The sequence below is a fragment of the Sabethes cyaneus genome, chromosome 2, assembly GCF_943734655.1.
Source record: "Sabethes cyaneus chromosome 2, idSabCyanKW18_F2, whole genome shotgun sequence".
In the NCBI taxonomy this organism is placed as follows: domain Eukaryota; kingdom Metazoa; phylum Arthropoda; class Insecta; order Diptera; family Culicidae; genus Sabethes; species Sabethes cyaneus.
Window position 1 is genome coordinate 180631211 of NC_071354.1, and position 17984 is coordinate 180649194.

General features: G+C 44.3%; 1 protein-coding gene across 1 annotated transcript; it reads left to right on the forward strand.

Moving 5' to 3' along the window:
- Positions 1 to 6638: 6638 nt before the first annotated feature.
- On the forward strand, positions 6639 to 9352 carry LOC128736408 (arylalkylamine N-acetyltransferase-like 2). The gene is made up of 2 exons (XM_053830891.1): positions 6639 to 7273; positions 9145 to 9352. Exons 1-2 carry the CDS (start codon positions 6639 to 6641, stop codon positions 9350 to 9352), a joined length of 843 nt encoding a protein of 280 aa, XP_053686866.1.
- The last annotated feature ends 8632 nt before the right edge of the window (positions 9353 to 17984 follow it).

Genomic DNA, 17984 nt, shown 5'->3' on the forward strand with positions numbered 1-17984 from the left:
ATAGCTGTGCGTGTTCAACTGTATCGTATCTTTCCCTGAAATCCACGAAAATATGATACGTGGGCACCTTGTACTCCCAACTTTTCTGGAGGATATGTCGGAGAGTAAAAATTTGATCCCGGGATTTGCCCGTTGGATGCTCGTACAAAAATCCTGGTTCTAAAGCCAAGGCATTCTGTACGAATCTTCTGTAGAATTCCTTCCCACGATTCCTATGCGAGGAACCCCAGAGGCTGTGAATCTTTGTTATTCGTCCGAGTATCGGAATATCGTCATAAAATACGGCGCCAGCCGTAGTGCTATTGTAAGAATCTGTCAATGAGGATGTTAGGATGTAGGATGTTGTTCTGTTCGTGCCTCCAAGCAACCAAACGGGTCTAGTTGAGTAGAATATAATGACCGGAATGCGCGCTGTGTTACCAATTTTGAAGTTGAAATACCGAGGATGTTTGTTCATGGATGATGAAACATACTTGTTCCTCTTCTACTTCTCTAGTAGCATAGATACGGCATGGCTCTTGCTGTACAAAGAACTTATCTTAATTGCACTCTGTTCTGGGCTACTCGTCGCCAATTCGCTGAGCGTTTCGAAACTCGATAGTCGGTCTCAATCTGGTCAAGTCATCTAGCACCTTGGGTCCCTCTATTCCTGATTTCACTGAACGACCGTTTGGCAGCCTGTGCTGTCACTGGAAGAAAATCTGTTGCAAAAAATGGGATGTTACTAAAAACGACAAAGAGAAAATGGCTCTTAAAGTTAAGCTTCGTGACTCCCTTAGATTAATTTCTGTTACACCTCCTTCTGTTATATCACCAATGAGATTCCCATCAATAGATTAGATATTAAGCTTTACGAGATTGATTCTTCGCCAGGACGCGCGTGGCATTAATAAATTTTGCAGCTTCCCGCGGTATGGTAGTCCGAAGTACCTTCTTCCCCGGCAAAGATCCACAAGGCCACCTGGAGATCGCCAGACCAACGAATAGAAAACCAAATTGACCATATTCTAATCGACGGTAAATTTTTCTCTGATGTTATAAACGGTGTATAACACGCGTCGAAGTCGTACGCCGCGGCCCAACATCGCGCAGCTACGAGACACCAGAGTTACCCAGGAAGACACGCGGCAGCTGGAAGCAGCGCTACCAACGGAAGAGCAACTTGGCGCAGCAACTCTTGAAGATGGCTGGAAAGGCATTAAGACCGCCATCGGTAGTACTACTGTAGCGGCACTAGGTACAATGAATCCGAACCGAAAAAACGATTGGCTCGACGGCGAATGCGAGCAATTAGTGCAGGAGAAGAATGCAGCATGTGCGAGAATGCTGCAATACCGTACGAGGGCGAATGTGGAGCGATATAAACAAGCACGGAACAGGCAAAACTCGGTCTTCCGGAGGAAAAAGCGCCAACAGGAAGAACGAGATTGCGAGGCGTTGGAAGAACTGTACCGTGCTAACAATAAACGGAAGTTCTACGAAGAAATTAAACCGTTCGCGCAAAAGCTATGTGCAGCAGGTCATGTGTCGGGACTCAGACGGTAATCTTCTCATGAACGAACGTGAGGTGATCAAGAAGTGGAAGCAGTATTATGACGAGCACCTTAACAGCAGCTGAACGTGAAGGTGACGATATGGCAATAGATCTTGGAGAACGTGCAGAAGACGACAGAATACCAGCTCCCGACCTCCATTGTCGGCTGAAGAACAATAAAGCGACTGGGGCTGATCAGCTACCGGGATAGCTGCTGAAATACGGTGGTGACGCACTGGCTAGAGCGCTGCACTGGGTCATTGTCAAGATTTGGGAGGAGGAGCTGCTACCGGAGGAGTGGATGAAAGGCATCGTGTGTCCGATCTACAAAAAGGGCGACAAGTTGGATTGTTGTAATTACCGCGCAATCACACTGTTGAACGCCGCCTACAAGGTACTTTCCCAACTTTTATGTCGTCGATTATCACCATTTGCAAAGGAGTTCATGGGGCAATATCAAGCGGGATTCCTGGGTGCCCGTGCCACCACGGATCAGATTTTCGCGCTTCGGCAAGTGTTGCAGAAATGTCGCGAATACGACGTGCAAACACATAATTTATTCATTGACTTCAAATCGGCGTATGACACGATCGATCGAGATCAGCTATGGCAGATTATGCACTACTACGGATTTTCGGATAAACTAACGTGATTGGTCAAGGCAACGATGGATCGAGTAATGTGTGTTGTTCGAGTATCAGGGGCAGTCTCGATTCCCTTTGAATCTCGAAGAGGGTTACGGCAAGGTGATGGGTTTTCATGTTTGTTGTTCAACATCGCTTTGGAGGGTGTGATAAGAAGAGTGGGGATAGACACGAGTGGCACGATATTCATGAAGTCCGTCCGTACCTTTGAGAGGATGGTGGAAACGTACATCGGACTGAAAACTGAAGCCAAACGGATTGGACTTGTCATTAGTGTATCGAAAACAAAATACATGAAAGGAAGAGGTTCTAGAGAAGTGAATGCTGACCTCCCCCCAGATTCATTTATTCGGTGATGAAATCTAGGAGGTAGAAGAGTTCTATGGTTCTATCATGGTAGAAAATCGTGCCTACTTTGGACTCCGTAGGACGCTGCGATCGAACAAAATTCGTCACCGCACGAAGTTAACAATCTACAAGACGCTGATTAAACCGGTAGTCCTTTACGGCCATGAGGCATGGACTATGCTCGTGGAGGACCAACGCGCCTTTAGTGTTTTCGAAAGGAAGGTGTTGCGCACCATCTACGGTGGAGTGCAGATGGAAAACGGAACGTGGAGGAGACGAACGAACCATGAATTGCCCCAGCTGCTTAGGGAACCACCCATCGTTCACACCGCAAAAATAGGTCGCCTGCGATGGACTGGGCACGTCGTGAGGATGTCGGACGACAGCCCGGTTAAAAAATTTCTCAATAACGATCCGACTGGAACGAGACGGCGGGGCGCGCAGCGAGCAAGATGGATCGATCAAGTGGAAGGCAACCTGCGGACCCTACGCAGACTATGTGGCTGGCGAATTGCGGCCATAGACCGAGTGGAATGTAGACGACTTCTTCGTACAGCAGAGGAAACCATGACCTGGAGCTGATTAAGTAAGCAAGTAGATAGTTTTTGCAGAATGATTAGCCGAGGACGGTTTGGTCGCGAGGTGTATACTGTCGATAGTCGATATCCGTACCCAGTAAAATGCGTATGTTGGTTGTTTAAAAAAAACTGGCAATCGATGAGAATGAGAATATTTGGTTCAAAATTCATTGGTCAGGTGATCTCCTGGTGGCTTCGTGGATATCTGAAGACTAACAATTGAAAAGAGCCCAAGTCTAAAACGTGAACAAACCGAGTGAGGGTTTTTTTCTTATGCAAGGAATAACTCTCACTCGGTTTGTTTACATTTTGGACATGGGCCCTTTTCACTTGTTGCTCTTCATCATTGCTGCGAAAGAAAGTGCTTCTGATCACCAGACTTGCAAAGAAGCTGCATCCCGCTATCATTCGTGTCGGTGTACAGGCCCAATCACCGGCCTATACAATGCTTTCCTCCGGCCTGGCCGTTCATATCCCCGATGACGATTTTTATGTCCCGTAATGAACAACTGTCCTATGCTCGAAATTCAGCGATCTGCAGTTCCAGGTAATAATCATCCCGTTCTTATTTCGTCGTTTTTGTCCATGCCAAATTTTTCAAGTCGAATTTTTTTAATTGTTGGTCTTGGTAGTAACATTGTTTAAGGATATTGTCTTACTAGGGTCACGCTTTTGAGTCTCGTGATGGGGCACCATCTTAGCTTTGGTGCCAAGATAACACGTTCCTTAATAAGGCGCCCGCTTCGGATCAGACGTTGTCGTGAGCCGCTCCTAAATCGGAGTGCGGGGGTTCACTATTTTAAGCCGTCACGAGTCGCTCCTGACATGAGGATAGATGCTCGTGGCAGGCAACCCAAGTAACAATTTTGGTTTATTACACTATTATGAACAAAATTGGTCATGAACACCGCAATATAGTGCAATAAAATTCATATTATTACTTGGGAAGACTATTCCCGTGCTGATACTCAGTATTCGCATGAATACCATCCTGTCCTGTCCTGTCTTACTTTAGTTTCTACGGTGGTTAGGTACAACGAAGAATATGGGTTGAAGCTGCTGGATAAGAGCTGACGACAACTTTGAGGTCTTTTTTATTCCTATAGATACCTATGGCACCGACTTACTTACTAACTTATGTGTCCATGTCCGCCGGTCCGGCAGAACAAAGGGATGAAATCAGAGATATCCACTGCTGACGGTAACCCGCCATGGCTTTTACCTGTCGCCAGGACAAGTTCTCGTCTACAGCCCGGATGTCGTTGGCTAAGCTCCGTCGCCATGAGCCTCTGGGTCTGCCTCTTCTACGCTGTCCTTGTGGATTCCAGTCGAGTGCTTCTCTGCAAACCTCGTTCGCTCCTTTCCTCAAGGTGTGTCCGATCCACTTCCATCTACGTTCACGATTTTCTGTGGCTATCGGCCGTTGATGACACCGACGATGGAGTTCCTCATTGGATATACAATTATCAGGCCACCAGGCACGAATAATGTATCGCGGGTATGAAATGGGGAAGGCAAATGAGCGTCCAATATAGCTCTAGCCATCCCAAGCCCCTACCTAGCGCCTCCACGTGGCCATACCTGGTAATGCTCTATTGAGTAGCCAAGCTAGGAGGTGCGTTGCTGGGTGGTTCCCGGCTGCCTGGTCTCAAAACCGCGGTTTTGGGCAGACGGCGGAGCCACACGGCCTAGCTAATAGGTAAGCCTAATAAGTTATTTTAATTATTTTTTTCGTTTAGCTTATGAAGCATCTCCTGCTATATAGTAAAAACTGGCCAAAACGAGTTTTAATACTGCACATGGATACCAGAATGAAAAATTAAATTAACTTTTAAAAATTAAAATTAAATAAGAAGCATTTATGGAACCCAAAGGACGCTACTCTATTCCATACGAAGGACTGCTGGTGAGATTGTTCTATTTTTATCATTTATACCACATTTCATCTTAATATCATATCATATATTAACAGTATTATTATTGATATCATAAATGTGGAAGGCTGGATGACGGAGTGGATTGCCAACCTGAATCCTTAAGGTCTGAAGCAAATATGGCACTTCTCAATTCAAAACAAACAAATCATCACGTGGGTTAAAGTTGGTATAGCGAAATTGATTATTACATGGAAGGATCCTAATGCTGGAAGGCGACTCTTATAACCCCGGAATGCGCACAAGTGCCTCTGCTTGTGGGTCCGCCCAATCCCTTTTGGCCCTTCTGTAACAGCATTAGTGTGAAATTCATTTGATAATCAAATTTGGATCTACTGTAATTCTACCCACATACATTGGCAAGTCCTTGAAATGATGGTGGCTTTCCCCTACTACTACCAGGCACGAATAATGTATCGCAGGCACCGGTTAATGAATACCTGCAGTTTTTGCGTTGTCTCCGCTGAGACGCACCACGTTTCGCAGGCATACAGCAGTACGGATTTAACGTTTGAATTAAAGATTCGGGTTTTCGTACGTAGAGCGATCTGGTTTGAGCGCCAAATGTTTCGCAGACCTGCAAAGGCACCCCTGGCCTTCCTGATCCGTGTGGCTATATCAGCCTTGATACCACCATCGGGCGTTGTTTGGCTACCAAGATATTGAAAGGCGTCTATCTGCTCAACTTGTTGTCCCGCTACTGTGAAGTTGGAGGAATTGTCATTGTTCACTACCATAGACTTAGTTTTCGCTACATTGACTGTGAGACCTACTGCCTGGGAGCTCTCGGAGAGGTCATCTAACTTGCTCTGCACCGACGGTACACATTATTAGGCCGTTCACCAAACGACCAGCCAAACCGGGTCACTATCCAGATGGATAATGAAACATGCATGAAGATGAATTGTTGGCAGCTTCCGTCGCAAACTGAAAAATGCACAATGGAACGAAACCATAAAAAACAGTTGTTTTTGCCAAGGCGTGCAAATGCCTAATTTTACAAGCATGGTGTCTTTGGAGAAATTTTATTATAAATTTTTTTTAATAAAATATAACAATTCCCGAACAAAGTGACGGGTGGTGCTGTGCGCCCAAAGGGGCAAACAGTGATCAAATTAAATACTTTTTCCGGTGTTAACTGCTATTGTGATAAAAAAATCCCAAGTGGTATAAATCTGTACCCTGATTGCTTACGTAACCGCCATTCAGATGAGTTTTGTTGTCTCAAGAGTATTTATCTGATACGGCATGATATATATTATTATTATAGAGCCAGAAAAAACGGTAATTATTTGATATGCAAATATATAGACAAAGATTAGGGTATCTTTCGAGCAAAAAAGTTGGTGTTTTTTACATAAGCATTTCGTTTGAATGAAAGCCCGTGTTAGGCGCTAGAACTTTGATTACAATCTACATTGTGGATTCACCACTCGTTTAAAGTTGGTGATTTCCCCACCATCGGGCAGGCAGCAGCGCTACTGAATTGTTAATTAGACACTACTATTACGGTGTACGCCAGCACTCGCTGTCGGTTTTCAGTTGTAATTCTCACTCGCTGGTTACATGCTTCTGTCAATCAGTTCACGTGAAAGGTGCAATGGAAGCTGAACCAGGTCTAGTTGTACGAGTGGCTGTTCCAGCGGACCGGGAAAACTTTCGGAATGCATTGGAGAGATATTTCTACCCGGAGGAACCGGTCACACGAACCTACTACGGTGGAAGCGATGCAACGGAGGACGATATGGCATTTTCACTTTCTATCATCGAGTCAGGAGGGGTTGTACTGGCGGTGGAAGAACCAAGCGGGAAAATACTTGGATTATCAGCGGGGGAAATCATCGAACCTGATGAGGCGCAAAAGCTACATGACTTAGCGTTGGAAACCGAGACGCAAAAATTTTCCGATATCTTACGTTTTCTAGCCCATATGGCGAGTGGATCGAGAGTCTGTCAACGGTTTGCGAAGGCAAAAGCTTACCACATCCATTTACTGGCAGTCGATCCGGAGGCACGTGGAAAATCTCTTGGAAAGCGTTTGATTGAGAAACAGTTTGAACTGGCAGCTAAAAGCGGTATCGAGGTGGTTAGTTCCGATGCAACCGGTGTATATTCGGCAAAACTCTATCAACAGCTGGGAATGGAGTGCGTTTACACCGTAGCTTACGAGGATTATCGAAATAGTGCCGGACAGCAAGTTTTTCTGGGCCGTGAGCCACATTTAGAGGCAAAAACGTTTGTTAAACGAGTGAAGTGATTCGTTGACAGTTGCAATAAAATATTTTTTTATGTTTAATCATGTTCAAGGTATAATTCTGGGACTCTGGCCCATTCTGAACGATAATGTCCAGCCGTGTTAGTTACAGAAGCTAGAAGCTAGGGTTGAGCACAGATTATAAACAGGAACTTTCGGATCAGCAAACAAATTGCGCTCTCGAATTCAATGATATGGATGATTTTATTTCTTTCATTTCATTATTTTTTAATTACTGTCAAAATTTCTTCAATAATATTTTTTTTATATCTTCTCTAATAAATTTCAGTTTTTAATTTTCAATCGCTTTGCTGTTGATCAACGTATTTATCTTTCCTTTTTTCCTACTATTATAAACTATTGTAGTAATCCATCATCCACCTCACTGCAGTGTTTCCCGGTGTTGTCCGTCTCAGTTAGCACAACAAACTACAGATGATCGGTAGTAGCAGTATGCAAAACAGCCGAATCTTGAGTAAACTATTTAATGTTACCACGATTTAACGCGTTTAACTGGGCTTACAACTATTCATACTGTTTTTCTCCGCCTTTTATTTTTCTCAGAGGAACGCAGAAGTACGACAGAGCTTGACTGATTATAGCTGATTTGATAGCGAAACTATTGTACGAGATGCGAAATTCCTTGGCTGGCGGGTTTGCAAATTTAAATATATATATGTAAATGTCTCTCTGTGTTTTTTCCTGTCCTTTACTTTCCCTAGCAATCGTTTATTGTCATAGTCTCTTCTTTCTTGATACACTTTGTCGTCCTGCTTTGCTGTGGCTGCTCTGGGTAAATAGCGAGTTTTGCTCCTAGTTTTCTCTGATCTGTTCAGCTTCTAGCTGGCGAAGAAAACAAGAGTTATACAATGCATGTGGACATTTTTCTTGGATGGATGGAAACATAACAGGATTAGCGATTAATTAGTGATTTTTTCATATTTAATATTTACATTGTCCGTTTTCTTTCTAATCATCATGCTGGGAAGCATTTGCGCCGCTTGGGAAATGGTGATGGCCCACGCTAACTAAATCTGAACCATTTTATTTAACGAGTGTCTGAATACAACTTTGGTTTCGTATTTGAATTGAATATCAACTGCCCGAATAGACGCTACCGTTGATTATAATTGCGAGTTTCGATACTTTTCGAACTATTAAGTTTAAACTTTATCAACTAAACAAAGTGTGGCAGTTTCAATTTCATGACTTGAACACTGCGTCGAACAAAGACGTCTGATTTTGCAACCGCGATCGCCAACATTACTGGGAGGGACAGAGATTTGCACCGTTTTTGGTGTTTAAAAACCTATCACAAAGGTCTTTGAGTTCGTGACAAACCCGGTGGCAGTTACAATTTGTTATGTTTAGAACAATAAAATCGTAAAACATTCTAGCTCCAAATCATTGCACGTTTATGCTAGAAATTCGCATCGAGAGGGTCACGTGTTACGCTTTGTACGATAACAGTTTTGCATCCGATTTGAAATAAAATAACAACAGACTGATATTTAAATAGCAAGCAAGGAAAGTTTGTTACAAGTCACTTTTGCGGTTTGTTACAAGCTTGATGTCGTTAGTAGCTTCGTTTTGTAGTGAATAATTTATTAGTTTTCTAGACTTCGACCAAGAAATTATTGAAGTAGAATTATAATTGTAGTAAAAGTAAAATTGATTGGGAAAAATATATATTTTACTTATATTATCTAGTTAACGGTTGAACACGAAAAAATGCAGACCCTGGAAAAATGCTCCTGTTTTATTTGAGAATTTTGATTCTTTTGTAGCTTTTGAAATCATCATGGACCACGAAATTTAGTAAAAAGAATAGCTTTAGAATCCTACCTTTCAGGCCCAACCTGGCGTGCTACCCCTATTCTAATTTAACCAAACAGTTGTGCAACAAAAATGGCATCACTGCGGGTCCCAATCCCAACGAGTGGAATCCGCCTAACACGCCCGAACTCAGCCCGAGGATTAAGGAATACTGGTCGATTGTGAAGGGCAAACTGAAGAAGAAGGGTGGAACTGTAAGCGACGAGAAGAAAAATGGGTTGTAATTGCACAGAGGCAAAACGACTTACGCAAAAGACGGGTCATTTTCGAGAAATAGTTCAAGCAATGGGCTATGCCCATGCCCAACAAACATTTTTGTTGAATAACAGCTTATCAAACGCTTGTTACTTAGTAATTAGCTGTACAATGGTTGAACAAGCTACTATTCGAAAAAATTGTTTGTTGGGTGGTCATAAGTGGACCTGAAACATAATAGACATAAAACATAGTAAGGGATATCCGATATATTAAATAGCAAAAAAGAAACGCATAATTTTACTCCGACAAGATATTTGTGTCCGAATCACTTGCTCGATCTGTGTGATAACAAAAGAACCTGAATTTTGTGGAGGAATCATAAAGTTCATAGCTTTATCTTTCGGGGCGTAGGTTTGTGATCTCAGAGCTATTTCGCCAGTCGGAAATCATTTTTAGTGCCGCTTAAATCAACGACATTTTTGGACAAAAACGGTAATAGCCGGTATTTGAAAGACAATATTTCAACTTATCTTCAACGGTGCACTAAGGAAAACGGTAGTTACCAAGTGTTGAGAGAATATTTCTGTATTGGATACAGCTGGATTGGATAGCCAATATGCTCCACGTGCGACTCGGGGTATAATTCTAGGACTAAAACAGGTCGTTGAGATATCATGAACATCAAATTCAAAAATGTTTTATTCCTACTGTTATGTGAAATGTTTATGTTCTTTATTCAAGGCAACTAAAACAGTTATGATGAACAGTTAGTTTTCTAACTAGAGTGGAAGTTAATATTTACCAGGAGGATGGTTTGTAAACTGACAAATTTCGCACATGTTTCAATAGGTAGTATGGATAGAGTGAATTTTCTATTTCCAACGTATAAACAATAAAATCGTCGTCGTCGTCAGCAGCATAGAATTTGGGCAGCTCGTGCTGTTTCAAGCTGGAGGCGACTGTTCGTCAACTGGATCTTGAGCCACTCGTCGCCAATTTCCCAGTCGTCTCAGAAGCCGTAAATCACTTTCGACCTGGTCGAGCCATCTTGCATGCTGAGCCCCCTTGTTCCTAGTGCACGTGGAGTTGTTGAAGAGAACTGTTTTCGTCGCACTTTCGTCCGGCATCCTTACGACGTGTCCAGCTCACTGCAGCCTACCGACTTTCGCAAGATGTACGATGGGAATCTCTTCAAGCTCCGCCACTCTCCGCTTTCAGTTTCGCTCTGCTAAATATCGCCCGTCGTACCTTCCGTTCGAACACAGCAAGGGCGTGCATATCCTCAGTGAACAGCTCCAAGTCCACAGAAAACTATCGGTCTAATAAGGGTTTTGTGCATTATCAGTGTCGTACGGTGGCGTATGCCTCTTGATCGTAGCGTTTTGCGAATGGAAGGGTGTTGTCGTTATCGTCGGTCCACTGTTATGATCGGGCCATCACGATTTTACAGTTTTAGTAACTCATGATATCTATAATACAATCATTGTAAAACTTCTTACTGTGATAGCAAACTTTTCACAATATTGTGAGTTTCAATCGTGTATTCAAAACACCCGTACTGAATTCAGTGACTAAATCTTACAAAAAAAGTTTTCCAGGCGCAATGAACTTTTCTTCAAGAAATGATTCATGAAATGCAATTATCGAGATAAATTTTGAAAATGTATGAAGTGTGTTATGCTGCACACGAAGACTATAGAAAAATCCCCTCCAGTAAGGTGTTTGGGAAGGCGAAGGTGAAATACTAGAAAAGCGCTATTTGTAAAGGTCGGGCCACTTGAGTAGTCATGGTTGGGCCACCATAATTTTAAGCGCAGAAGCGCAATAATCGCTAGAGAATGTCAGTCATGTAAAATGTGATGAAATAAAGCAAAACTAATACGATAAAAAACTTAGATTTTTGTTGTTTTTTTCATTGTAGTTATACACTTCGGAAAAGGCGATTGTAGCAATATTGATTTTACAAGATCGCCAAAATTTCGCAAAAATGGAATTATAAATAGGGTATTTGTACCTATATGAGCCGTTGTTCACGGAATTCATTCTTTTCATGTCTCTATATAGAATTTCAATACGTATGTCTTAGATTTTCTGCGGTGGCCCAACCTGTACAACATGGCCCGACTATGACAACATTTTTTGTCTTCACGTAAATGCCTATAACTATTTTATTTTTCAAGCAATGAGTTCAAAACTTTCCGGAAATATACCTTATTCTTAGACCTTTGCAACAATGTACTTAGATTTCCAAAATTCCCTTAGAAACGAAAGTTATGGGAGAATTCCAAAACGTGGCCCAACCACGATGACACTCCCCTACAGTTGGCTCAATTTTCTGCTTAAATGCGCGGCTAAATCTCCTTACTAATGCTGTTGTCCGCGGTCACCAGTAATCCCAAATACATGAATTTATCCACCACTTCTAGTTCGCCGCCGTCAACGGTTACTGTCCCTAGAGGGCACACGTTTGTTTCCTTTGAGCTTGTTCCTTTGATGTATTTGGTCTTCAACGCATTTATTTCTTCCTCCTAGACTCTGCTTTCAGTCTAGCGTAGATTGCCTCCGCCGTCACAAAGTTTTTGGCTATGATATTAAAGTCATTTGCAAAGCCTAGGAGTTGGTTACCATTGGTGAAAATCGTGCCTCTCGTTTCAATGGCAACTCGTCGCATCACACCCTCAAAAGCGATGTTGAACAGTTTGCATGATAAGCCGTCACCTTGTCTCAACCCTCGCCGTGTCTCAGAAGCACTCCAGAGCGTATCCGAAACGCACGAAACACACCACTCGATCCCATGTAGCCTTGATCAGTCGAGTCAGTTTACCCGGGAAACCGTGTTGGTGCATTATCTGCCACAGCTGGTCTCGATCAACCGTATCGTATGCTGCATTGAAAACCATAAAGATGTGATGCGTAGGCACGATGTCAGTTACAACTTGCGCTCCACCCTCGATATGTTGTAGACAAATTGAACTGATTTCCACTAGATTTGCGCTAATTGAGCGTCCAGGAAAAAGTCATGCTGTCCAGTTGAAATGCATTGCGCAGTATCGTATCGATGTATCGAAAGTATCGATGACTGGCTCTAATAGACAACTGTGGTGGGCGCATCCCGAATACGGAAACACAGCTAATCTCTTACGTTTTAAACGGCAAAGTTACGAATTTGACCAGCCTGGTTTCAGCTTTGGCCTAAGTCGAGTCACGATGCGAAAGAATAGAAGAATGTTTAGACTGTACTGAACGCTATGGTACTGTTCACAGATGTCACGTGCAATCGCCATAATCTAGCAACAAGTGCCACGGGCGATACTTTGGTAGAGTACAAAGTCTGTAAGGTTAATAGGGTCGTTAAATAGACTCCGCTATTGTTCTCTAGGTACTCTTGCAGCTGTCTGCGAAGCCTGTCGTATTAAAATCAATAGAAGGTCAAGTTCGAAATCGAAATGTAGTACCTAGACTTTGCGTTGCTTAGAAAGAGAAAGCGTAAAGAATTCGATGAGCTTCTCGAGAAGATGTATGGAGGGTGTCCAAGCCATAGCATAAAGTTACACAGGTACGACGTGAGAAGTTTTGTCGTCCCGTTACTGGTAGGGAAAACCTCCACCTTAACACAAATGAACAACGACCTGATGCTAATTAACTTCACCGCAGCCAGATCGATGTCCATTTGCAGGTACGATGGAACATTCGGAAGTATACCTGGAAATATCGGAAATAGTTGGAGAAGCCTGCTCTTAGTATGACCTAGTCGTTCTAGTTGATGGTCGATACTTTGTCACCCGCTCCAAAGGCAGCGTGCGACAGTGTTTAGTACCGCTGCCTTGGAATGGTTATTATCCCCCCAGACAGGAACAAATGCAACAGTAATTTTGCCCCACTGTACCTCAGTACACTAACAACAGCACAACAGAACCGACATCCAAGCTGCAAACAATAAGCCACCGAACTCTTGTGCCGCACCAGGCCGATCTACATTCTCGGAGTAATTAAAAAACGGGCTCTTGAAAGGGGTAAAACATCGCATGCCGGTCACAGCAGTGTTGATCAGTAGCAAGGCCACCCACACGCTCTCCCTCGCTCTCTTATCAGCGCCGTTATCCGATCGCAATAGATCGGAACCGATCGGACAGGTTAATCTCAGCACAGACGACTTCTGTGGAATTAATATTCCGGTGACCATTTGAGCGACAAGTTCGCTATCTTGATAGGGTTAACGGTGCACTATCGAACGTGAACCCCGCGGAGGAAAGATTCTATTCGGGTGCAGTGAGGCTGGGAATCGCCGGCCTGTGCATGTTAGTGTCGTCAATAAGGTTGGTACGAGCCTGCAGACGATTAGTGCTTATCATATTACATAGTCCATATATTCGTTAGTTGGATCAAGCGACGCAAAGCTGCACGGGAGGATTTTGAGCTCAGGCAAATGAGCATAGTCATGGAGTAGCTTACCACCGAGACAAATGGGATCGGTAAGCAAGCATTAGACAGCCGAGATGCTAGTTGCCATGTTAAAAACCCCTTTCGATTCCATGTAGGCCTATTATTTTTTGCCACAAGTACGCACGAATGCTGAAGATGGCACGTCAACCATGTACCGTCGTAGGCCTGTTGTGCCCAGGGTGCACTTGCGGAAGGATTGGACGTCGAATGCAGCTCGGAGGCCAGCGCCAGGGGACACACAGAATACACAAACACACACTCCAACATTTAAACAGATAAGTAGAGTAGACTTAAGTGGCCATGAGGGAGGGAACATGAATAAAATAGTTAAGAGTTAGCCGTTCCTTTCGTTTCCTTTGTAATATTGATGCATTTCTTTTGTACACTGGTGGTTTCGTGAATAGTCTGTCGTAGTACTTTTGCGCTGAATCGCGAACCTGTTTGCAGGCCGTCAAGGACGGGCCAGAATCTCCACTTCGTTTTCATCTGTTGAATTTTTGTCTCATGCTCGCGGGAGCGTCCCTCCCCGTGTGACAACTTTTTGGATGCCAAAGACGTACGGTCCTGCTAGAGACCAAACTTCGACTCGAACCTCCATTTCTCGTAGTAAGGAAAATTCGTGCCCAGGGATATTCAACGTGTTCAACGTGTTTGAAACTGACGCGGAAAATAGGCTTAATATCCAGTGGTTATCAGTTGAGGTAGTTGCTGCAGATTACTTACAGAAAACAGACGAACGGATCTATAAACGACTACGAGAAGGGCTCCCGTACGAGCAGTGAAAGCCCATCCATAATGCGAATGCGATCCGTACAACAGCGGGAAAAGTATTGGTTATCATTGCTGCAGTCGGTTCCAATGAGTTATTTGACTTAGAGTGCCAGCGAGTGACTGACGAAAAGAACCGAGCAGAGCTCACGTATTGATGGCAATTGTAACACGCTGGAGCAGGGAGAGACAACGAGATGGTAGAGAGCTGCCGAAAAGGGATTCCATCGTTGTAACAAATGCCAGAAATAGGAACGGACTTTTGCGGAGGTGGAGCAGTCGCTTAAAAAAACATTTCGGTGTGCTGTTGAAGATGGAGTCATCGTTAGAAATAAGATAATGATCGATGATGATGGTGAAAAAAGCAGGCACAAAGCTGAACACGATAAAGCAGTTGGCGGCCTCTCGCGGAACATATCGCGGAACTATATTGTGCATACATCGGGATCTTATAAGTTGAGCAGGAGCTACCAGCGGATCTAGGTTCCTAGGTCCCTAGGTCCTAGGTCTTGCTCCATTTGGTCTAACTACGTAGCACGCTGCGCACCTTTGCGTTTAGTACCTATCGGATTCGAGGCAAACACAATTTTTACGGGGTTGTTGTCCGGCATTCTCACAACATGTCCGGTCTATTGCACCCTTTTAGCCTTAGCGACTTTTTGGTTACTGGGTTCGTGGAAGAGATGCGCCAGATTATGGTTCATCCTTCTCCTCCACACATCGTTCCCAGATATCCTGTCAAAGATGATCCTAAGCACACGACGTTCGCAAATGGCCAATGTTTGCTAGTCCTCTTTGAGCATTGTCCTCTTCTCGTGCTCGAGAGGATTACAGGTCTGGTTAGCGTTCTGTACATGATACACTTAGAACGGTGGCGACGCTTGCTAGACCGCCTCCGAGCGGACTGGTTAAAAGGGCTCATATACCTTATCTATGAAAAGGCTCTTCGATTGGAATGCAGCAAGGTATCGGGTATAACTAGCCTCAACTCTGCATACAAAATTTTCCAGCTTTTGGGGGAACGATTGCCAAGTATATAGTTGGTCTTTGGAAAATTCGAACGAAAATCGCGCCGGACGAAGCGTTCGGAATATCGATGTCGACCAGGCGAGTAACAAACTGAAAGATACCTGTTTCATAGACTGAGGTCGCTATAGGAAACCAATGCGGTTTGCGAGGCGGGTGTTCATAACGCGAACGGTGCGCATTTGACCTGGTGACATATCTTGGACAAATTCCGAGAGTTCAACTTGCAGATTCACTTACTTACTTACTTACTTAATCAGTTCCAGGCCGTAGTTTCCTCTGAAGAAGTCGTCTCCATTCCACTAGGTCCATGGCCGCAATTCGCCAGCCACGTAGTCTACGTAGGGTTCGCAGGTCGCCTTCCACTTGATCGATCGATCTTACCCGCTGCGCGCCCCGCCTTCTCGTTCGAGACGGATCATTTTTGAGAACTGTTTCAACCGGGCTGTCGTCCGACATCCTCACGACATGCCCAGCTCATCGCATGTGACCGATTTTTGCGATGTGAGCGATGAGTGGTTTCCTAAGCAGCTAATGCAATTCATGGTCCGTTCACCTCCTCCATGTTCCGTCTTCCATCTGCACTCCGTCGTAGATGGTGCGCAACACCTTCTGTTCGAAAACACTAAGTCCTCCACGAGGATAGTCCATGCTTCATGGCCGTAAAGGACTACCGGTCTGATCAGCGTCTTGTAGATTGGTAACTTCGTGCGGTGGCGAATTTTGTTCGATCGCAGCGGCCTACGGAGTCCAAAGTAGGCACGATTTCCTACTATAATGCGTCTTTGAATATTTCTGCTGGTGTCGTCTGCGGTAACCAGTGAGCCCAGATACACGAACTCTTCTACCATCTTGATTTCCTCACCGTCTAAATGAATCCGGGGAGGGAGGTCAGCATTTACTTCTCTAGAACCTCTTCCTTTCATGTATTTTGTTTTCGATACATTAATGACAAGTCCAATCCGTTTGGCTTCAGCTTTCAGTCCGATGTACATTTCCGCCATCCTCTCAAAGGTACGTGTAATGATGTCAACGTCGTCAACGAAACCAAGAAGCTGGACGGATTTCGTGAATATCGTGCCACTCGTGTCTATCTCCGCTCTTCATTTCACACCCTCCAAAACGATGTTGAACAGCAAACATGAAAGCCCATCACCTTGCCGTAACCCTCTTCGAGATTCAAAGGGACTCGAGGCTGCCCCTGATACTCGAACAACACACATTACTCGATCCATCGTCGCCTTGATCAATCGCGTTAGTTTATCCGGAAATCCGTAGTAGTGCATAATCTGCCATTGCTGGTCTCGATTGATCATGTCATACGCTGCTTTGAAGTCGATGAATAAATGATGCGTGGGCACGTTGTATTCGCGACATTTCTGCAACACTTGCCGAAGCGCGAAAATCTGACCCGTGGTGGCACGGGCACCCATGAATCCCACTGAGTTGATATCGCCCCACGAACTCCTTTGCAAATGGTGATAATCGACGACATAAAAGTTGGGAGAGTATCTTGTAAGCGGCGTTCAACAGTGTGATTGCTCGGTAATTACAACAATCCAACTTGTCGTCCTTTTTGTAGTTCCGTCCACTCCTCCGGTAGTAGCTCCTCCTCCCAAATCTTGACAATAACCCAGTGCAGCGCTCTATAGCCAGTGCGTCACCACCGTATTTCAGCAGCTCGCCGGGTAGCTGATCAGCCCCAGCCGCTTTATTGTTCTTCAGCCGACCGATCTCTTCTGCTACCTCCTGGAGGTCGGGGGCTGGTATTCTGTCGTCTTCTGCACGTGCTCCAAGATCTATTGCCATATCGTCACCTTCATGTTCAGCTACATCGCTGTTAAGGTGCTCGTCATAATACTGCTTTCACCTTTCGATCACCTCACGTTCATTCGTGAAAAGATTACCGTCTGAGTCGCCCGACACATATCGGCCTGCGGCACATTGCCTTTACCTTTATCGTTAGCACGGTACAGTTCTCCCATCGCTTCGCGATCTCGTTCTTCCTGTTGGCGCAGGCCACCTATCAGACTCATCAGGGGCCATTCAGATACCACGTGGACACAAAAATGTCAATTTTCAACACCCCCCTCCCCCTTCGTGGACAAGCGTGGACATCGATTCAACCCCCACACCCCTCCATTGTTTGTCCACGTGGACATTTTTTTTCTTATGTGAAATTCTGTGCTCAATTCTGTTTTCATTTGCGTTATTCTGTAATATAAAAAAATAAGAAAAAAGCTTACGTAAAAGCAAGCTAAACTAGGCATGTTATCTAGATCTAGTTCTTCCATCCATGCTGATCTTGTCCACTGCAAATAAATGATGGACTACAGAAAAGCCTGTTCCAGTTTGATCTTCGCTTGAAGATTCATCTGCTACAACCCCTGTTCAACCAGAGTACCTTAGCTTGGTCGCTGA